Consider the following 23386-nt stretch of genomic DNA (forward strand, 5'->3'; position numbering starts at 1 on the left):
TATCCCACAGTCGCCTTCTACGACACCCACGGGAAGAAAGGGGGTGGTGACATTCTTAACCCGTCACCACACGGATAAAGAATAAAGATAAAATCGAGAATAAAGATTCAAAAACTTCGCTACTACAATCGCTGACATTTCCTAAAATATTATACTCATTTCAGGTCCACCTAGAACGCAAGACCCGCGAAGCAGAATTCCTCACAGCGCGCCTAGTCGAAGAGTCAGAAAAACGCGCCGCCGAAGCAGACAGGCTAAAAGCAGAGTTGGTCGCCGCTAGAGTAGCAGAGAAGCAGGCTAAGGATAAACTGTTGAACTTCTTAAGCAGAGCGGGCGCTGGGTCGCTACCACCGCCTTCTGTTAATGTAAGTTCTATTTATTTAGTAATGTTCTGTAAAACAATATTCTGCCAAATGTATCTTATGCGTGGTAGTAATAATGCCAACTAAGTTTTTTGCAAAATTACCATCCGAACGAAAGTGTTTCTGCGAAACATGTTATGCGAAGTGTGTTTCGGGCTAAAATTATTCTGCCAGATGAGGGTAACCCTTTATTTTCTTTCTTTTCACAAGCTTTTATTTAACTCGCCTTGTTAGTATGTTAGTTTGGGTCAAAACGTAGAAGCTAAATTTGACCTACTTCCCGGTTTCTGATTGATCTGAAATTTTGCACACATATGTAAATCACGTGACGATGCAATATTATGGTATCATGGAGCTGGTCTGGTAAGGGGTTTTTAGAAACGTCTCGGAAAGCAGCAGATGACTGTTGAAAGAAAGGTACAGTCGGCGATAAAAGTTTGTTCCAAAAATGAAATTTTTGCAAAAAAACTTATGAAATCTTTCAGAGGTTCTAAAGACACTTTTATAGTATATCATGAGATCATGACCACGAATGACATATCCTATCTACAGCTTGCCAAAAAAAAGTAAAAATATAAAAAATGGCAATATTTAGTGGCTCTATTAAATCCTTTTGTGAGTAAACGAAACGACAGTCAGTCTGTATCAAGGTTGGAATTATGGCAGGGACGCCATGTAACAATTTCTGATGCCGTAGCGGCATGCCGCTATTTGTCTAGTATTTTGTTCTAATCTTGCATGCATATACTTTATAAGCGTTTTACTATCTATGCTTGTGCGGCTCAAATCTTTATGAAGTATTCAAGCCATATTAGAAGACCCTAGTATTTTATCTTTTTTTTTTATGGTATACAAGGCAAACGAGCAGACAGGTCGCCTGATAAGCGATCACTGCCGCCCATGGACACCCGAAAAACCTTCACATAAATAAGAGATTTTTGACATAAACTTTAATGCTTTGGTAAATAACCTTTTTTTTTCAATTTATTTTTAAAGGACCTTTATAAAAATTACATATCGGCCCTGTCAGTCTGCTTTGCATGGCCTCAAACCAATACACCATATTCGCTGTGTCTGAAGTTGGTTTACTCAAAATAACCTATTTTTTACAGTCATCGAGTACCGTCCCCTCGAGCCTGTTCCCCTCCACGTGTTCTCTGCCCGCCGAGTTGGGCGAGCCGCCTGTGAACGGGTCTGCGGAGCCCGAGCTTAATTCTTGCCTTCTCGTTCCGGACGACTCCGACCCGCACATACACCGCCTGTCGCAGGAAATTGAGAAGGAACGGTCAGTACCAACAATTCAAGGTTAACTGTTTTAATTTTAGAGATTATAAAATTTTCTTTTGTTTTTCACTGATATAATTAACTCGTTTACTTCTTAACACGTTCACGGACGGCTAGGGACGTCATCTGTCATAGGCCAAAGGAAAAGGCAATAGAAAAATGACTACGCGTATGCTATAGCATACGTGTCAATAAATGTCGCAAGCTTTTCGCTCCAGTCTGTCACGTGATTGTGACAAGTGTATTGTGTATAAAGGGCCAATTACATCCATGCGTTTGACACGCACGATATCGCTCTCTTAAGCTAGGTACGGTCGTTTTTGAATCACAATATCGCGCGCGATGACGTTTTTGTGACAACAAATTGTCGGTCACGGTGTCTTAAAACGTGTTACTAAAAATCAAAATTATAGTTGACCAGTGACCACCTTTAATTCACAATGTAGTTCTATTATTCAGTATTTTACGTCTTCAAAAATGTATGCGTTTACTTAATAAAGTATTTACAAGTGTTACATACAAATTCACAAAATAAATAACAATAACCTTTTAATTTCAGAGTGGAGTACCTAGCAAAGTCAAAGCACCTCCAGCAACAGCTAGAATCACTGCGTTGCGAATTCTCCGTGCTTAGGGTAGAGCGCAGCGCTGCCACACTCGACAGGTAATTTTATATGTACTCATTACTCATTTACTTATTTAAACAATCGCAATACTCTCCACATTGGCTTGTTTTGGACAGAATAAACATAACTATATTTCCGAGCTCATCCTTCCTTCCCGAGGGCAACCTTCAAATCAAGGGTGAACAGGCATTTTCTGGGCGAGCTCACTCCATCTTAGGCCACGTCTTTGCCTTTGGCTAGTCTGTGGCCAAGAGTAGGTAAGCCCATTTATAATAAGAATAAAAAATATTTATAATTCTATTGATCTCTCATTTCAGACTGCACGAAGCGCAAGCAAAAGCGGGCGATACCAAATACTCCACGCTCCGAAGGCTTAGGCAAGGCTCGACCAACACTCGCCTAGCATTCTACGAAGAGCTCTAAACATCTACACTTGTACCAAAGTGGCTGTAATACGGTAACAATGACATGGAATCTGTTTGATGGGTTTACAGACCAGAAATGGCGACATTACTTTTATATTACGCCGTTAGATGGCGTTGACTATTCGTTGCCAAGTTCAGATCGCGTCAGTTTTTTGTGACGTCAAGAGATGGCGCTAGCAGATATTAATTCTTTGTTACGCCAACAGATGACGCTGTGAGTCTTTGGTAGCGTTGACATTGCGTCGATAGATGGCGTTAGTGTCAGACTTGAGTTATATAGGACAAATTACCATTATCCTATAAAATGTTATTTAGGGAAGTTAAGAAGGGGAGATAATTAAAGTAGTCTGATTCATACACAGAATTTTGTAGACGTCCTTTGGCTGCGGTTACTGCTTATGATTAGGCGGGCTATGAGCTTATTTGTCATTGACGTAGAATAATAAATCTGTGTATGACGCAAATTACAGGTTTTTTTTATTAGTGATTTAGATACTTTGTAATAAAATTAACAATGTGCCTTAGATAATTTAACGCTGTGTGCGTAATTGTACAATATTGGCCAAAATCTCGCACACACGTATATATGACAATACATTTATATATAATCAAACTATTGTTGATCTCCTATATAATCGACAATGTTGCCAAATTATTGACATAAATTGTCAAAAATATTTTTGTGCACAAAATATTTTTTATTTGCGATTGTATAATAACGTTCATACGCTTTTTATAATCAATTTAACATAATAATTGTAAGTATCAATCGAGATCTGGATAGTTATTTTCCATTTTTATATATAGACATTTAAGTTTTTAAATTACACGACCGGCGTGGAAAGATGACTTGCTATATAGGCACTAGCCCCACGAGAAGCGATTAAGCGATGAACTCACAGAACTAAATCAAGATAGAAGGAAAAAGTGTATACACTTCGCGTGCGGAAAAGTTAAATAGCGAGCAACATTGTTCGCCGCGCACGACAGTCTGCTCCCGACCGCTGCCCGCGAGTGACATACAGTGAAAAATACAAAATGGGTCGGTGTTCGATAATTAACTGTTCATACACCACCAATAAAAGCCAGGGTGTTAAGCAAAGTGTTTCCTATCATCGGTAAGTACCATTTGTCCTAAAATATTTTTTATTCAATAAAAAACACGATTTTCCTATTTTTATCATCAAACCATTAGCTGACGTACGGCCGTCAAACTAGTTTTCCATTGCGGCTTTAATTTGACGAGTCCGACTTGGCGCGCGTTTAAAACAAGCGATATAAAAATAGGCTATTCAAACTGTCGAGACAAAGTGAAGGTAGATTTGTTATTTTGTTCGTCGAACTCACGTCGAACTTAAGAATAGTGGTGCACCACGGAACTATATCGTCATGTACGCTGCGATTTCCTTATTCGATTTAAATCGATTTTGCGACGCAGTGGAAATTATAATTATGTTTTTATATTGTTATGAAACTATACATATAAAGTCCGAGTGAAAAGTAAATTTAACTTAAAAATAGGTTACAGTTACGGTATTAACGTTGAATTATATTGATTTAAACTAACACGATCTTCACTCATATTATAAAACGTAAGTTTTACGCGATTAAGTCCAGTTTTAATTTAATAATATAACGTTGAATTGTTGAAAAACAAATACAAACGTAATACGCTTTATATTTATTATGAATAAAAATAACTCTAAAAATGTGTTAAGGGTTAACTATATTTATATATTACTAAAAGTTTTAATAAATAACATGATGATAATGCTTTGAGTCCAATCTCAGTGTAACACCGAACTATTAAAAATTAAAAACGAATATTTTTATATTTTTAGTATATAATGTCGATTGGCCAATAAAGCAAATATATTTTATTAAAAATATTACGAAACTTAACTAATATTAATACCTACATACTGAAATCTTTGTTCCTGGCCTTAGGCAAATTATACCTACTAGTGAATTGTTTGTCATCACACAAATACAGGTACCTATATACTTACTTCATTTCACAACGAAGATGAACATCCGATGTTTTTAACTTCGGCGGGCAGCTCACACGCAACCCCCACAATCGATAGTTTTAAATCGTTTCCACGCGGATTACGCGGCGACAACGTTCCCATCACTAAAGTACACTCGTGACGTCATAGGCTCGATGCAAAATGTTACACGCTCGGTTTCGCTGTCAATCGCCGAGCATTTTCCTTCTATCTTGATTTAGTTCTGTGAAAACACAAATAAATGCCCTTACCGGAATTCGAACCCAGGACCGCGAACATGCTTTACACGCCCAGTCAATAGTTCAAATATTACCGGACCATTCTGTTATGTACCTTATGATTTGTTAGTTTTAGTCAATTTTCAGCTGAAAACATATTGAAATCAACTTTTTGGTGCTATATGCTTTTGGTGGTATATGGTCTACAGTAGGCCTAGCACATGATGGCCGCGGGAGTATGTCGCCGCGAGATAGATGCCACGTCTTCTTCTAACTGTATTAATGACATAAGGACGGGTAGTCTATCTCGCGGCGACATACTCCCGCGGCCATCATGTGCTAGGCCTACAGTTGCTAGAAATTATACCACTTTCTAATAAAGATCAAAATCATGTTGAGAAAAAAAAAGAAAAAAAATGTGTTAATAAGTGTCTTAGCTCTTGTCTTATTATTTTTATTTACTTACGTTGATTTCAATATGGTTTCACTTGATAATGTTAGGAAAGTTATTACCCTAAATGTGTCTTTTTTATTTTTCTATAAGTAAATGTTTCTTAGGAAATCAAGGCGTTTTAATAGATTCAAATGTTGACATGACTGTGTATATGTTATATTATAATCTAATATGGTTTTAGGCAAACATATTATTTTGACAATGAAATACTTACAGGTCATTTTGAAATCTTTATTATTACTTATTACCTACTTGTGTAGGTCAGAGAGGTCACAGAGCTCTATATTAGTTTTAATATTTAATCCAAAAATCTCGCACATCTATCGAAATTTGAACGTTTTTTGTGAAATATAAAGTTCATTATACATATTTGTTTACTCTGAATATCATTACAGATATATTTTTTATTACATGATTTTTTTAATTTTGTCTATAACGTCTTGATAGTCAATCCAAAAAGCTTCCTTAACCACGTCATCATAGGGTTCAATTCCTTAATCTTTTAGGATCGTATGCCTTAACCCTTAAATGCATAGTGATGTATATTAGCATCATGCATTTTTGACTGCATTGACAGCGTGTCAAAATTCAAATTTGAATAAATCTTTGTCAAGGTCATGCATTTAAGGGTTAAATACTATCTCTTGTCTTAACTATATGTCACGATATTATGTGTTAATAAAAGTACATAACGTACAAAATTGTATGTGATTTTGATAAAACGAATCTAAACGGAATGTTATATTTTAGATATCTAGTACGATGCATATATAAATTGGATAGTGTTATGCAGAATATAAGCACAATTTATTTCATGTTCGAAAGATAAAAAAAAAATGGTATTTATGTACCTAAAACAAATACTTTTTAAGCAATCGAGTAGTGAGATCTTGGAACAAACTCATAGAAGACGTGGTCTCAGCACAATGTGAATCAGTTTAAAAATAGACTAGACAAGCACATCACATCTACAACTCGGCTATGATTACTGTCACAATGATCACTGGATACAGGCAATATCAGTTCTTTAACTGCCTGCCTGCTTATTAATCTCTCTCATTGTCACGCTTGTCTCATTTTTAATAATGTTAATATTAGCCGACATTCGTATCTCCATTAAGATTAACACATTCGTGGACAAGTATGCTATAGCATACGCGTAGTCATTTGTTTCCTTTGGTCTATGACAGATGACGTCACTAGCCGTCCGTGAACGTGCATGTATCGTGACGTGAATTCGCGTCTTCGGCAATGAATGGGTTAAATTCAAGTCGTTATGTGTCTAAACTTGTGTTTTCATTTTGATTCATAAAAAAATAAGGTATTTCTAATATGTTGAATATTCTACATAACACTGTCTGTATACTGATGAATGTTGTACATAACAAACTATATTTTGTGATCAGAATGATATGTAACAGTGTATACGTGCCTTAATATTTTCGAAGCCATATTTTGTAAATATATTTATAGACATTTTTTATGTGCCTTTTATTGAATTGCATCCTGACATTATGTGAAGATTAGTAATTCCGATTTTTTAAGTTTATCCTCAGGTACAGCCTGGCAAAAAAAGAGATGAAAATAATAGAGGCGCCACTGTCTATGTAAACCGTTTTGCATGGGGCAACAAGTGTTGCTGTGATAAAAAAAATTGAGTTCCATGTCTACCCTTTCCCCTGACGCAAAAACCACTGGGTGCAATAAGTTTGACGTGACTGTCTGTTTGTGGCATCGTAGCCGAACAAATGAACCGTTTTTTTTGTTTGAAAGCTGAATTAGTCGGAAGTGTTCTTAGCCATGTTTCATTCTACTACAATTCTACTATGTCGGAGTTTTTTTTTTTTAATTATAATTTTGTCGGTAGGTTATTTGCCAAGCTGTAATAGTAGAAGGAATGGTACCAATAAAACAGTGTCTATAACAAAAACATTTCTATTCATAATCTCGTTTACACCTTTACTATACGTAGAAAAAGTATTAGGAAATTCCCTAAGTACAATCAGCACGAAATACCTGTAAATTACGTGTTGCTTAATAGTCTGTAAGGAAAAAGAACAGTCATAAAATGTATAGGGCCCCATACTTTCCATATCAGGGCATTTTCAGAATTTGGAACCCCCCAATTAGCGTAAGTTGTTAACAAAACAAAAAAAAAAACATTCAGTCGAATTGAGAACCTCGACTTTTTTGAAGTCGGTTAATTAACTCGCTGTCAGTTTTGTGACAACAAAACACATTCGCTACCAGACGTTCGTAATATAACCTCGTAAAGCCCAATGTACATAGGTTTTGCAATATAATTTGAACCTTTCAAGAACTGGATAAAGTAGAATTTCCATTGTTACATTGATTTTGGAAACAAACGAAAATCTTACCAATTTATTTATATACTCGTAATAAGGTTCAAATTCAAAATGGGAAAACTAACTATGGTGGGCCTTACGAAGTTATAACCGCCCGCTTGTATGGCGACTATGGCGAGAACTCACCAGGCGGGGTTCTTGGTTGCGAAAGTACCCTCGTAACGCCCACCATACAAAAAAGTTGCTAGAGAATTTTGATTCTAACTGCATTTGAAATTGAGTTGAGTTTCATTTGTTCGAAAAAATTTAGAGACAAAGAAATGCTACTTTATTTATTCATGTAAGAGTTAAAATTCCATTGAACCCGAATGTACATCTCATTGAACATAGGCTAGTTTCCTATACTTAAATTAAAATATTTTATGCAGTGCACGAAATAAAGCACCACATAATTGGAAGAAAAATATGGACAGTAGTTATTTTTAAACATAATTTCTATTTAATAAGTCAAAAAGAAAGATTTAAAGTAAATGAATTGACCGTGACGTCACTCCTCAGTATTTCATACTAATTCCATACTAGCAAATCGTTTTGACAAGTCATAAAAAGAAGCTGATTTGACTAGTAGGAAACTAGCCTATTGGGCGGCAAGAGGTTTAAGCATAAAATCTGTCTAAAAATTTACTTTTATCACATTCTGAATGTAGATTATCGCTTAAAGTTTATGTAATTAACACAAACTAATTTGTGAACTACCTAACCATCTTTGACAATATACTTATGTAGATCTGTATTCATTACCATGACAACTAATTATAATTATGTACCTTTAGTCTCACCCAGATCCCACAGTCAAACTGTGTAAACAGTTTTGGGGGACATTGTATTTACATTTAAGTTTCTATGTAAGATGTTTTATTAAAAAAAAAAGAAAAACAATATTTTTTATAGAAATTTCATGCTTAATTATCGTCACAAAACTGACAGTGAGTTAATTTTTGTTAACAACTTAGAAATAAGAATAGCCCACTCCGTGCCTATCCATGGATGTCGTAAAAGGCGACTAAAGGTGTGAAACGACAGTCATCTAAGTCAACTAAGGATTCCCAAGGAGGGTTGACGTCAGGCGGGCGGCCGGTTGTAAAAACTAAATGCCAAAACCTTTTGCAGTATGACTATCGGACTTAATGATATGAGCGACAGGGCTAGGGCGTACCCCGCAGGCGACGCGCAGGGGCAGCACCCGGCTCCTGTGGGAAGTGGACTAGGGTTGTCGCATTTAACGGTGCGGATGCGACGTAAGAAGCTAGCCCGGAGAGAGAGGCATGTCAGAGTGAGGTTTGCTAGTTGGAACTTAGGTACGATGACTGGAAGAGCGAGAGAGTTAGTGGACGTTTTGAAAAGGCGAGGAGTGAATGTAGCGTGTCTGCAAGAAACGAAATGGAAGGGAAATAGAGCAAGAGAGATTGGTGAGGGATATAAGTTTTACTATTGTGGCAGTGACGGAAAGCGGAATGGGGTGGGAATTGTGCTGGATTGTGAAATGAAAGAGCGAGTGACGGAAGTGAATAGAATACATGATAGAATGATTGTTGTAAAATTGATGATTGAGAATAAGCCTGTGAATATTGTGAGTGTGTATGCTCCGCAGGCAGGTTGTGATGAGAGTGTGAAAGTGAGGTTTTGGGAGGAATTTGATAGTATGATAATGGGAATACCAGATAGTGAAGAGATTTATATTGGTGGTGATTTTAATGGACATGTAGGAAGAGTGAATGATGGGTACGAAAGAGTACACGGTGGGTGGGGGTATGGAATGCGGAACAGCGAGGGGGAAACCCTTCTACAAGCGGCAGTTGCATTTGATCTGGCTGTACTAAACACGTGGTTCCAAAAACGTGACCAACATCTTATCACTTATAAAAGTGGTAACCACGCTACACAGATTGATTATTTCCTGATAAGACGGAACAGAATCAACTGTGTTAAAAACTGCAAAGTGCTGCCAGGCGAAGATTTGGTGTCCCAGCACCGAATTCTGCTAGCTGACGTTAGTATTGCTGTTCGCCCCAACAAGAACAAGGTTTGTCCCCCGCCCAAAATAAAGTGGCATCTATTGCAAAAGAATGAGTATGCTAGTGAATTTAGGGAGCAAGTAGTGACCAAAATGTTAGAGATGGGTGAAATGGAAGGAATGAGTGCGAATGAATGTTGGTTAGTAATGGCTGGCTATATTAGAAGTGTGGCAAAGAATGTATTTGGGGAAACAAAAGGGAAGCGTATGATAGATAAAGAAGTATGGTGGTGGAATGAAAGTGTTCAAGAAGTGTTAAGAGAAAAGAAAAAGGCGTTTAAGGCAGCGTTCTCACTTATGCGTCGCGTGTCTCGGGGCGCGCAAGAGACGTCTCCGCCACGCCGCCTCAGTGTAATTTAACGAGGTGGCGGCGGCGCGGTGGCGGCGACGGGGCGCGGCGTCGCTTGAGGCGCGTCTTACGTCTTTCCTATACAAAATGTACTGAGGAGACGTTTTTTAAATTACACTGAAGCGGCGCGGCGCAGGCGGCGCAGGCAACTCAAGCGACGCGCCGCTAGCAGACACAACTCGAGCGTCGCCCAGGGGGCGCGCCGCTTGATATACAGGATGTATTATTTTATCAGCAACAAAAATATGTGATGATATTGAATTAAGGCAAAACAGGACATATAAACGCTCTCCATTATTTCCTCCCTGGTTTATACCTATGTACTTATTATTATTATCAATATCTGTGTCGCACGTCGCACCGTTTTGCTTTTTTGGCATGTTTGTTTTTACTAACGCAAAGACGACGGAGTGGTATAAGTTTGACGTGTCTGTCTGTCTGTATGTCTCTGTGTGTGTGTGTGTGTGTATGTCTATGGCATCGTAGCTACCAAACGGATGAACCGATTTAGATTTAGTTTTTTTTTGTTTGATAGCTGAATTAGTCGGGAGTGTGCTTAGCCATGTTTCGTGATAATCGGTCCACTGTGTCGGGGTTTTTTTCTATTTTTTTATGTTGTGGTTAGGTTATTAAAGAAACAAGTTGAGCCTTTCAGTTGGTCAAAACGGCTAAATTTAATTTGCCACAAAGAAAGACGTGGTATTCAAAACTGAGATCAATTATTAGCCAAAATATCGAAACGGTCCGACACAGATTATTTCATCATTATCCTGATTGAGAGGAAGTTTTTGAGAAGGAAACAATCGGGAGCGAAATCTCGATTTTTGTATTTTTCATTAAGTACGCAGGATTTCTCGCCTGAGCAGCAATTGTCCTTATCGCATCAAATTTAGGGGCGGGGTTTTAGTGTCTAAATTCGTACACTGAAATAAAGTGATGATACTACATATATAATTTGATAAGAATTTATTTTTAAAACATTAAATAATAATTTGATACTATATATACTCGACATTCAATGTCGATAATCTAGTGAAGTGAGAAGTTATTGATATAACAGAATTTTGCACAAAATAGGCTCACCCCTTTGATGTTAAAAAGCCGCCACTTCAAAGCAAATGAACCGCACACGAGCAGACGACATTGAATTCTATTGCGCGGCGCGAAGGTCGAAAGCCGCGCCCGCACCTGGCCGTGTAGGTAGCCAAGAGGCTGCACGTGCGTTTTTCTTTGAATTCGCCGACGACGCAGCTGTGAACGCAGGTGCAGCCTTCTATCTCTTTCATTTATATTTCTGTTTCAACGGTTAGCCGTTTGCCAGCCGGCAATGAAGGTTGTTTTTTATAACCGAGTTCAAAAAAAGGAGGAGGTTCTCAATTCGACTGAATGTTTTTTTAGGGTTCCGCAGTCAACTAGGAACCCTTATAGTTTCGCCATGTCTGTCTGTCCGTCCGTCCGTCCATCCGCGGATAATCTCAGTAACCGTAAGCACTAGAAAGCTGAAATTTGGTAACAATATGTATATCAATCACGCCAACAAAGTGCAAAAATAAAAAATGGAAAAAAATGTTTTATTAGGGTACCCCCCCCTACATGTAAAGTGGGGGCTGATTTTTTTTTTCATTCCAACCCCAACGTGTGATACATTGTTGGATTGGATAGGTATTAAAAAATGAGTAAGGGTTTACTAAGATTGTTTTTTTGATAATATTAATATGTTTCCGCAACAAAATCAGCCTGTATAATGACGCATCGCGCCGTGTTTTCGCCTCTTATGTGTAATTTAGATTGCGTCCGCGCCCCGTCTGCGCCTCGTCCTCGCCACGCCCGCGCCCCGCCACGTCCGTTGTGTTTATACTAGACGTAAAACGCGCCCCCAGGCGGCGCGGCGCGCGCCACGCCGCCGCCACGCCACCTGGGGCGCGCCTTACGTCCTTCCTATACAAAATGTACTGAGGAGACGCTTTTTGAATTACACTCAGGTGGCGTGGCGCGGACGCCCTTTGCGCGCCCCGAGACACGCGACGGATAAGTGGGAACGCTGCCTAAAGAATGGCAGATGGTTGAGGATGAGAATGAAACATTAAAAGAAAGTAAGAAAGAGGTGTATAAAGAATGTAAGAAAAGAGCCAAGAGGACAGTTGCAATTTGTAGGGCGGAGGCGCAGGACAATCTGTACCGGTCTTTGGAAAGACCTGAAGGTCAGAAACGACTTTACCAAATTGCAAGGGCTCGAGAAAGGAATGGAAGAGATATTTCGCATGTTAAATGTATAAAAGATGATTCTGGGAAGATTCTGACTGATGATGAAAGCATAAAAGAACGATGGAAGAAATATTTTGAAAAGTTGATGAATGAAGAAAATGAATGGAATGGTGTGCTTGAAAATCCGCCATTGAATCTGGGCCTTGTTAGGGAGATTAGTGTGGAAGAAGTGAAAATGGCTGTAAGAAATATGAAGAATGGAAAAGCCGTGGGCCCGGATGGAATACCAGTTGAAGTATGGAAGTTGTTGAGTGCGGATGGATGGAAATGGCTGAGTGTATTCTTCGGTAAGTTGTTGCATGAGGAACGCATACCTGACGAGTGGTGCAGTAGTACGCTGGTACCAATATTTAAAAACAAAGGAGACGTCCAAAATTGCAATAATTATCGAGGAATAAAGCTCATGTCACATACCATGAAGGTCTGGGAGAGGATAATAGAGAGAAGAATGAGAGAAGAGTGTGAAATAACGCAAAATCAATTCGGATTTATGCCCGGTCGAGGTACGACAGATGCCATTTTCGCCTTACGCCAACTGTGCGAAAAGTACAGGCGCGCACATAAAAATCTGCACATGGTTTTTGTCGACCTGGAAAAGGCTTACGATCGGGTTCCCCGTGAGGTTTTGTGGTGGGCCTTGAAAGAGAAAGGTATGCCTGGGAAGTATGTAGAGCTAATCCGTGCTATGTACAGATCGTCTTGTACGCGTGTTCGATCCGCTGCTGGAACTACTGACAGCATCGGTGTGGCTGTGGGTTTGCACCAGGGCTCGGCATTGAGCCCATACCTCTTCGTGCTTATAATGGATGCTCTGACGTCGGACATGCAGGAAGAGGCACCCTGGTGCATGCTCTTTGCCGACGACATCGTGCTTGTCGGAGAAGAGGGACTCGAGGTACAAGGCAGGTTAGCGAAGTGGCAACAGAGGCTGGAAAATGTTGGCTTGAAGATCAGTAGTTCCAAAACAGAGTATCTTTACTGTGACTTCGGCGGTCTTTCCGCCCCTGTTGCCATGACACTAGATGGCGAAATATTGCCTACCTGCTCGGATTTCAAGTACCTGGGTTCCCTCATTCAGGGAGATGGCGAGATCGACAGAGCAGTTCAGCACAGGATTAATGCAGGATGGATGAAATGGCGACAGGTTACAGGCACAACCTGTGATCCCCGAATGCCTCTCAGGCTGAAGGGGAAAATTTATAAATCAGTTATCCGACCTGTCGTCCTGTATGGAAGTGAGTGCTGGGCCACCAAGACGAATGATGAGAGAAGACTGCATGTGAATGAAATGAGAATGTTGCGATGGATGTGTGGTGTGACAAGACTGGATAGGATTCGGAATGAGTATATAAGAGGAAGCCTGAAAGTAGCGCCAGTGACAGAGAAATTGAGAGGAAGTAGATTAGCATGGTATGGGCATGTAATGCGGAGGGATGAAAGCAATGTTATAAAACGAGTGGTTAATATGAAAGTGGATGGATACAATGGTAGTGGAAGGCCTAAGAAAAGATGGATGGAATGTGTGAACAACGATATGAGAGTGAAAGGTATTATTAGTATGGAAATGACGGCTGATAGAGAGAAATGGAGGAAGATGATCTGCTGCGCCGACCCCAAATAATGGGAAAAGGGCAAGGGAATGATGATGATGAACTTAGAAATGGGCTCCAGCTGTTTAAAAGAACTCTCCGTCTCATATTTATGTGCGGTGTGAGCGTGAACTTCATAGTCTGGCAAGCACAACTTGTCAGTAAATATGAACCATTTATTTATTTATTTATTCGTATGGCATACATGTTAGAAAATAGAAACATAGAAAGTGAAACTTTACTTAAATATCTAGACTAAGAGCAGTCAGCCATGAAATATGAACCATGGAAACTATACTCATCCCTTTCTTTTGGGTCCAGTTTAGTATCATAAACAAAGATAGTATGATATTTCGTGCTGAGTATTACATTTACAATCGTGTAAGAGATCAAGCAATGAAATAATACAGTCAACTAAATAAGCACTCTTCAATAATTTCAATATTAATAAATTATTTACACTTAATTATATATATATAATTATATGAACAATTTGAATAATACAAAGGCTGACTATGCAAGGCAACTTGCTAAACATTAAACCACTTATTCACACTAAAGTTTGTCCCTTTCCGACGTATTGGTGTGACAGAAAGGGACAAACGAACTTTATCGGCTTGATAACTTTAGTGAACGTTTATAATTCGGTAAATATTTTACACATTCGAGAATGTAATAACTTTTTTTTTAATAGTTTCTTTAGCTCATAAGTTAAGCTTCAAAACATATTACAAATTTAAAAGGTGAAACATTTCTGCATTGGGTAAGACTTGAACTCACGGCCTCTGAACTCTGGCCGTTATTCAAAGTTTAATTAGAAATACAGACGTCTTTATTGCAAATGAAGTATAAGGAACTTTTAGGCATGGAATATCATATAATAAGTTTTGACTCTCAATAATTGTAAACATGCCTTTACAAATTAAAACCGAAATAAATTACACATATGAAAGAAAAAGTGACCAAGGCCTCTCGTGCCTGAGGCTGGAATCGAACCAGCGTACTCTGCATTCGCGGCAGATGCCTATTAATCCGCTCGGCCACCCAGGTCACAGTTGCTGAGGTCGAAATTATCTCTCATATGAGTACCCTAGGGATGGTCAGAGGGCGCTACAAGTCCTTGTATAGATTACTCATATAAGAGATAATTTCGACCTCAGCAACTGTGACCTGGGTGGCCGAGCGGATTAATAGGCATCTGCCGCGAATGCAGAGTACGCTGGCTCGATTCCAGCCTCAGGCACGAGAGGCCTTGGTCACTTTTTCTTTCATATGTGTAATTTATTTCGGTTTTAATTTATATATATAGTGGTGTGACTACTTTAAGGTAGCACAAGTTGAAATATTTTCGATAGATTATAATTTATTTTAATACTGCCACTCTAAGCATAACTGCAAGTTTCAATTGTTTGTGTGATCTGGGCTTTATGTGTGAACAAATGTGTGAGAACAAATTAAAAAACAATCGAGTGATATTTCAAAATGAGTTACGCTTAGTGAGGCAGTTTGAAGATCCGTGCAACAAAATACCTTGATATTTATACGCAATACAATATTAGGACGCAAAAAGCGACAGAAAAAAAATCGTTTCATAATATTCAACAATTATTAATTTATCTTTAGGGTTCGTACTTGTGATGTACTATTTATTTAACCCCTTGACAGCCCAAACTTGATCAGATACAGCCCAATATAAAGCTTCGTAAATGCTGTCAAAGTTCACTAGCATCCAAGGGGTTAAACCACTGCATATATTTTAAACCTTTATCTATTATAAAGATTATTCATTCGTTTTAGGTAGTCTGTGCGCAGTGTGTTCTATATCTAGGATAATTCAGTCAAGCTAAGCACTCTATAAGGCAACTTCAAGGCTTATTATACAGACGTTTGTATGCTACGCCGCTGCCGCAGAACTCGTTCATGATTATCCGGCATAAGAACAAGTGGAAGACAACGATTAGTGCTATAATAGATATCCAGAAGAGAGGATTCAAGCCTCCCAAGCTGTGACCGTGTTTGTGCATAGCGATAACATGGTTTTCATGAGCTGGCGCTTCTGCCACTTCGACTACGTGAATAGCATGCCTTAGTTCTTCCATATGTTGCTGATCTGCTGTTATATACAGAATAGCTGTTAACGGATCAGTCAATTTCACTGGGAAATATTTCCTGTACGGACCAAGTTGCACTGGTGAGTCGAGACAGCCAGCGTCACAGGCGTAATACGTCCTGTCAGAGCGATCTAACGCTACAAAAATAGCTGCTTTATTGTCTTCTTGGACTATAACACTTATGTTGACATGTGTCATGTTTCCGTAGTTCACTCTGCGGAATAAAAAGTCTCTGTGTAATTTAGAAGGATGGATGTTGTATTCCAGATGTTGATTGCTGAATCGTAAGCTACCAAAGCTTAGTATCATTGCCTGGTTGACTCCACTAGCTCCAGCCTTGAGAAGTTTGTGGCAGCCATGTTTTTCTAACGTCAACAGCCAAACGCTAGCAACATTATTCAAGTTTTCTAGGTTGTTTAAAGGTTTCCATAAATTAAAAGCATCTAAAGTTGAATGTCCACCGTAACAGCCTTCTGAATAAGTTAATGTACGTAAAATTTCAGTTTTCTCCTTCGGTTTTATGTGTTCTTCATGTTCGTAACTCTGCACTTGTGACAGAATAGAGTAAATAGTAGCATTAATGCGGTCTCCATTTATAATGCCTGGTACTTTTGAGTCTGAAATGTAAAAACCTGTAAACCACAGCCCCTGCCAGACTCGGACATGATTTTCTTTTAGTATCTTAGCAGCAGCTCTATCTCCAGTTAAAGAAATGACCTTCTCCATTTCTGAAAGAGCTTTAGATTCAACTATGTCCTTTTGTTTTGCATACTCAGATTTTTTAATGGGCTGACTATATTGGACGGTAGTCAAAATAAGTAAATCTAATCCGTCTCGAGCATCAATTTGCAAGGTATTTCCAAGCTTTCTGCACACAATGGCAACAGCTATAACATTATCACTGTCTGGTATTTCAAGCATTCCGGTGACAACCTCATACTCTTTGGTGTCCACACCCTGGTGAAGTTCAACAGTTTGCTTGACAGCCGTGGGCCAGTCCGACACCCTGGGTGTTGAAATCTTTACATTTCTTGGTTTATTTGAAGGATTATTGACCCATATTTCTTGCACAAACAGTGAGGGTATTGTTCTGTGTGCGTAATACTGATAAGTAATCTGTAAGCCGCTATTACTACACTGAAATCTGTTGATGATTCCTTTTTTATAATCTGCAACAGTAAATTCTTTCATATCTGGGTCTTCTATGATGTACAGAGGGTGGTACTTGACAGGGAGCCCTAGGGTCCGCCCATGTTTGATATTTAAATGACTATCATGTTCTAAAGCTAGGCCTAATAGGCCATTACCAACATAAGGCACGTAGTTGTGTCGTACACTGGACAATGTAGCTTCGCTCTCAGTTCTCATATAAGCATCATAGTTGCTGATAGCGTCTTGGAAGGGATTTAAAAATTGCTGCTGACAAAAACTCTGACCTGACGCCGCATTGTCACTGCTAAAGAACCAGCTCATCAAAGTTGGACCGACGTACAGGAGCAGGAAGATGACTACCAGGAAGAGTATTATCAGCTTCTTCCTAGTCATGGGGCCATCTGTGAACCGGTTGATACGCCTTAAAAGTTCTCCGGTTCTCCGACCCATTTCACCGACGTTACCACTGCCACTATCCATCACAAAAAAGGTCTTTTCTCTGTCGCACTGCCCGTCACAAAGTTAGAACTTTTAAACTTTAAGTTAGTTCGTTAATAACCATTGTCAATATACTCGTAATCGGCAATTTTTATTAATTTTATTGTTTTATTATCAAATCCACTCCACGAATAAAACACGAGATATGGAGATGTCATACCTAATTCTCTAGATGGTCAGTGTTTCGCCAACTGTTTTTATTGATTCGTCAATGCATTTAACGTGTTTAAACTGGACTAAACTAGCAGAACATAAGAAAATTATATATCAAAAGTATTATTTTGATAATTTAACTGGTAGAATATTAATCTAAATCTACTTTTTCTTTAAATTAGACGAATTAAATGAATATCACATGACCAGGAATCTGAACACACATTAGATATATAGCTGCGTTCACAAATAAAAAACGGGCTGCTATTATTTAAAATTATTGTAGGGCAACACTTCACCCATCCGTCAAACTATCGTCAAACGGGTGCTGTGCTGCTACGTGACGTCAGCTCAGCTGTCGTATAAAGTCATTCCCCGTTTTCTTTCTTATCTCTTGTTTTTATTAATTGCTCTCAGGCCGCAATTAACCATAAGTCAGCAATGTTACAACGATAAGCGATCGCAGTGTTATTATCGTGTAGTCAGTGTTTATTGTCGGGAATATCCCTTCAGACCGCTCTCGGTGCAAACATGGTTACCTGTTCCAATACTTTCGTATTGGTTTTATTTTCTGTATTAATTAGTGAGTGTGTGCCGCGTTCTATAGAAGAAGATGATGAATCATTTCTAAGTGCCCCGAAATATACGAAGTATGATGATTTAGTGAAGTTGTTTGCGGAATTAGAAAAAACGCACCCGGATCTTGTAAAAGTTTACTCTATCGGGAAATCGGTAGAAGGGCGTGAGTTGCTGGTTATTCAGATATCTGAGGATGTGAAGAAGGCTCACGCTGGGCGGCCAGCGTTTAAATACGTGGCTAATATGCACGGGGACGAGGCAGTTGGCAGAGAGCTGATGGTGTTCTTGGCAAAGTACTTAGTCCTGAACTACGGCAAGAATGAGAGGGTCACGAAATTGGTGAACAACACGGAGATCCACCTGATGCCGTCACTGAATCCAGATGGATTTGAGAGCAGTGTTGTAAGTAGTTTATTTTGTTTAAATTTGCCTGGTCATATGAGGAAAATAGTATAATCATTTACTTACTTAATATACTTTTTGTATGTTTATACTACTAACTTTATTGACATCGGCGAATTAGTTTCATATAGGAAACAGCTTCTTTACATGGAAATATTCCTTGGAGCTTATTCTTTATTTATTTATTTATTTAAGCTTTATTATTCTACAGAAAGATTTTCTTTTCTTTTGATTTAGTTTTTTTTATTGATTGTATTCTGTAGACCCCTTCTGGGTAAAAGCCTCCTCCAGCCGTTTCCATTTTGCTTTATCTTTTGCCATGCTTTGCCATTCCTTGCCTGCAGTAGCCACAATGTCATCCTGCCACCTGGATAGTGGATGTCCTCTCTTTCTTGATCCCTGTGGTCCTTTCCACTTTGTAACCTGCCTGCCTGGTCCTTATTCTTTAACTACCTATTAATTATAAGCATTAGGTACTTAAGGGATAACACTAGTTATCAAATTCTTGATAATTTATACCTTAAAATTAGCTTGATGCTAGCGACTCACACATCACCAACAGTTTCATTTTTAAAAAATCTTTAGCAAATGTGTAAAGGCAAGCAAGTTCTAAATATAATAGAAAGGGAAAACATAATATGAAATAAGACCTGAAAATGTTAGAGGTGTTATACCATATTAACTAAACAATAGTGTTATGACTTCATGTTTATTGTTAATTAGGAATATAAACAACCACTATTCATTCTATGGAAATTTATAAACATTTCAAACCATTCTGCTCATAATGTACACTGTATTTTAACTTATTAAATACTAAAAATAAATAAATAAAACCGACGGATGGGCAGCAGCGTCCGTCGAGGATGTATTTACAGCTACTTCGGTCGCCAACCCGCCTGCCAAGCGTGGCGACTGGTTTTTCCCTCCAAAGAACATCGCTTTGCGATTCTTTAGAGAGGCCTTCGTCCAGCAGTGGACGCTCTCTGGCTGATGATGATGATGATGATGATGATGAAACATAAAGTAAGGATGCTAAGAAAGAAGAATTTCATACATTAGCCAGGTCCACATAGAGTGAGGCATGTCGCGAGGCAATTGCCTTACTCGGCAAACATACTAACTAGATGTGCCTCATTGCCTCAACCAATGTTGTGCTAGTGACGATAAAATACATTAGAGATGTTCCGAATATTCGGTAAATATTCGGCATATTCGGCAAGTTTTTGAATGTTCGTCTTCGTCCGAATAATTCTGTTGCATTACCGAATATTTACCGAATAAACAAAGTAAATAACTAATGAAGATCTTACGTATTCCATTGGATAATAAGCTCCTATTTAAGTAGCTTTTTAAGGAACTGCTAAAAAGACAGAAACCTATGTGTAAAAATATAAATACAATTGTTTTGTAAAAAAGTTAAAAAAAACCGTAGTTTAGGAGCTGAGAAGAGTTCAGAGTTGTTTGAACTGTTTTAGTTATCCACTAAATCATAAAAACATAGTTGTAGTAACATATGTAACCATCAATATATCCTTATCATTTAATAGTTTTAATCTTAACATCCGCTTTAAAAATATGGCGTAACCGAATATTCGGCCGAATGTTCGGTTCGGTAAGAGCTGAGTCAAATGTTCGGCCGAATATTCGTATTCGGCAAAGTCCATATTCGGCCCATCTCTAAAATACATAGATATTGTACATAGAAAAAACATGACTCAGTCTAATAATTTTAGAACATAACCTAACCACAAAATTAAAATTTTGAAAAAACCCCCGACCGCGACATAGTGGACCGATTTTCATGAAACTTGGCTAAGAACACTCCCGACTAACTCAGCTTTCAAACAAAAAAAACTAAATCGAAATCGGTTCACCCGTTCGGGAGCTACGGTGCCACAGACAGACACACACACAGACAAACAGACAGACAGACAGACAGACAGACAGACAGACACGTCAAACTTATAACACCCCGTCGTTTTTGCGTCGGGGGTTAAAAACGGGACTTAATCGCGTAAACACTTACATTTATATTTGGCCCGACGTGTTTACGCGATTAAGTCCTGTTTTGTTCTAAAATTATGAGTGCAAATCGTGTTAGTCTAAATCAATATATGACTCAGTCTAATTATATATCTGTGTTCACTACATCTACAAATCAATGGTTTAATTATGATAAAACTAACATTTGCTCTTTAGAAAGAGACAAAAAGTAGCCTAAGTCACTCTCCATCCCTTCAACTATAAAAAATCATGTCAATTCGTTGCTCCGTTTTGCCGTGAAAGACGGACAAACAAACAGACACACACTTTCCCATTTATAATATTAGTATGGATGCACATGAAAAGTTAATGCCTGACCATACAACTGGGCTGTGTGGATCTACATCAATTGCAAATGCAATTGACTTATATAATGTTCAATTTAGAGTAATAAAAACCAACAGGTATTAATCAGCAATTATAATTTTATTGGTCGTAATACTCATAATTACAATCCCAACACTGATGGAGTTTAAACTACTTCAAACTGTTAGCAGAGAATGTAAAGTAGGTTTTTCTTTAAACTTGGCACAATGAAAAATATACTCAATATTTGTAGGTATATTGAACATGCAAAAGAAAGCATTAGGAAACATAATAACATCTCTCTTATGCATCCACAGTGCAAGGTCATTGACAAATGATTTTTTTTTTTAACTACATAAGCCACACGGACACTGGCTATCAAATATATGCTATACTTGTATGATTGAAATATGACAGATCGACTATTCGCGTTTTTGGACAGGCGGTAACTGTGAGGTAACCGAGAGCGGATGGGCGGCACTTTCAGCGGGGAGCGGGAGTGGCCATACTGTACGATGGTACTCTTTTTTATACTGTGGTACAGTCATCGGCAAAAAGAAGGCTGCATAAAGGTCTGACTCATTCTTATGTCTCTAGAAATAAGATTGTGTCATTTTTGCGGCATATTTTTTTTTACTGAATAAATACGTTTATCTCTTTGTCCAAATAATATAGACTATAACCTAACCACAAAATTAAAATTTTGAAAAAACCCCCGACTGCGACATAGTAGACCGATTTTCATGAAACATTGCTAAGAACACTCCCGACTAACTCAGCTTTCAGACAAAAAAAACTAAATCTAAATCGGTTCATCCGTTCGGGAGCTACGATGCCACAGACAGACACACACACAGACAGACACGTCAAACCTATAACACCCCTTCGTTTTTGCGTCGGGGGTTAATAAGAAAATTTCTAATATTGTCTTCGGTTACCGCGATAGTTACTCATGAAATAAAACGAGTGATAAGAGTGCGGCCTGTCATATGTGGGACAGACGAAACGAAGCATTTCCACACGGGTGAAGGAGCACATAGCGGATGTCAAGCACCGTCGGCAAAGGTCTGCAGTCTCTGAACATGTCATGGATAAAGTCAATCATGCTATAAAGTTTGACAAGCCTCTGGTTCTTGCTAAGGAGAAGCGATATATACCCAGAAGTCCCAGAATGTTGCGAGAGGCCATTGAGATCAAAAAATATCCAAACTTTAATAGAGAGGATGGCTTTACTTTACCACCGGCTTGGGATCCAGTAGTACATCTGATAATGGAACAAGCACGACGAAGGCTGTGAGGCATTTGTGTTGTATGGTGTTGGACATTTGCAGTTTGTTCTTTGTCAATTTTGTGTAGATTAATTGGTTAATTATTTTTTAACATAATAATGGTAAAAATTTTTGAATATTGTATAACTAGTTTTATTAATATTGTGTGAACCTGCCTTGGAAATCTATATTATATATGATCAAACGAGCTTCGCAAGCGAAGTTCGATCGATATTATATGACTCGCTTCATTGGAAGATATAATTATTAAGTTTACATTATTGTAGTTTATTTAATCTACTGGCAACATATTGCACGCTTATTTTAGAGATTTATAAAAAATAAGTATTTCAATTGGCTCTAAACCTTCCCCCCCCACCCTCAGGTCGGTGTCAACCGGCGGTGGGATCCTCATTATTTTCAGAGATTATTCTAAGCAAAACTTTGGAATCTGGGTGTATCGGGAGGGAGGGTAATTATATCTTCCAATGAAGCGAGTCATATAATATCGATCGAACTTCGCTTGCGAAGCTCGTTTGATCATATATTATATTTCCTCGCTTCATTGTTCGATATAATTATTAAGTTTACATTATTGTAGTTGTTTAGAGACAAAGTTTTGCGGATGCCAATTGTGAAAACAAAATTAAATATTTATCATTAAATTTTGTTACATATATTATAGCTCCTTCTGGCAGGTTCATCAACAGCCTCAACTAGTGCCATTTACGTCTGTCCATCAGCCCGTCTCGATCCAAAGTGCCGTCCGGCACAACCATTACTTCTAGATTCCGTTTTCCCCTTCCACGTCAAACACGTTTTTCATAATGTTGTCATACGATAATTACCATTTACCTCGAAATCTGTCAGTAAAGTACTATATTTTAGGTAATTTCTTTAAACATTATTT

General features: G+C 38.4%; 3 protein-coding genes across 8 annotated transcripts in view; 2 read left to right on the forward strand and 1 right to left on the reverse strand.

The window, feature by feature from the left end:
• Positions 1-3666, forward strand: part of LOC125236662 (merlin) — a 35296-nt gene extending 31630 nt beyond the window's left edge. For both annotated transcript variants that reach the window (XM_048143553.1, XM_048143555.1), the window contains exons 10-13: positions 165-365; positions 1475-1647; positions 2206-2310; positions 2590-3666. In XM_048143553.1, coding sequence (XP_047999510.1) covers positions 165-365; positions 1475-1647; positions 2206-2310; positions 2590-2695 — 585 coding nt within the window. In that variant the 3' untranslated portion in view covers positions 2696-3666. The remainder of the gene's footprint in view (positions 1-164; positions 366-1474; positions 1648-2205; positions 2311-2589) is intronic.
• Positions 3667-15250: 11584 nt separating this feature from the next.
• On the reverse strand, positions 15251-17878 carry LOC125236531 (uncharacterized protein KIAA2013 homolog). Its single transcript, XM_048143367.1, has one exon. The coding sequence runs from the start codon at positions 17702-17704 to the stop codon at positions 15827-15829; it is 1878 nt and encodes a 625-aa protein (XP_047999324.1). The 5' UTR covers positions 17705-17878; the 3' UTR covers positions 15251-15826.
• A 328-nt stretch (positions 17879-18206) lies between these two features.
• The window catches only part of LOC125236529 (carboxypeptidase D-like), a 92690-nt gene continuing 87510 nt past the window's right edge, over positions 18207-23386 (forward strand). For all 5 annotated transcript variants that reach the window (XM_048143357.1, XM_048143359.1, XM_048143360.1 and 2 more), the window contains exon 1: positions 18207-18856. In XM_048143357.1, coding sequence (XP_047999314.1) covers positions 18407-18856 — 450 coding nt within the window. In that variant the 5' untranslated portion in view covers positions 18207-18406. The remainder of the gene's footprint in view (positions 18857-23386) is intronic.

The sequence above is a fragment of the Leguminivora glycinivorella genome, chromosome 19 (genome assembly GCF_023078275.1).
Source record: "Leguminivora glycinivorella isolate SPB_JAAS2020 chromosome 19, LegGlyc_1.1, whole genome shotgun sequence".
Taxonomy (NCBI): domain Eukaryota; kingdom Metazoa; phylum Arthropoda; class Insecta; order Lepidoptera; family Tortricidae; genus Leguminivora; species Leguminivora glycinivorella.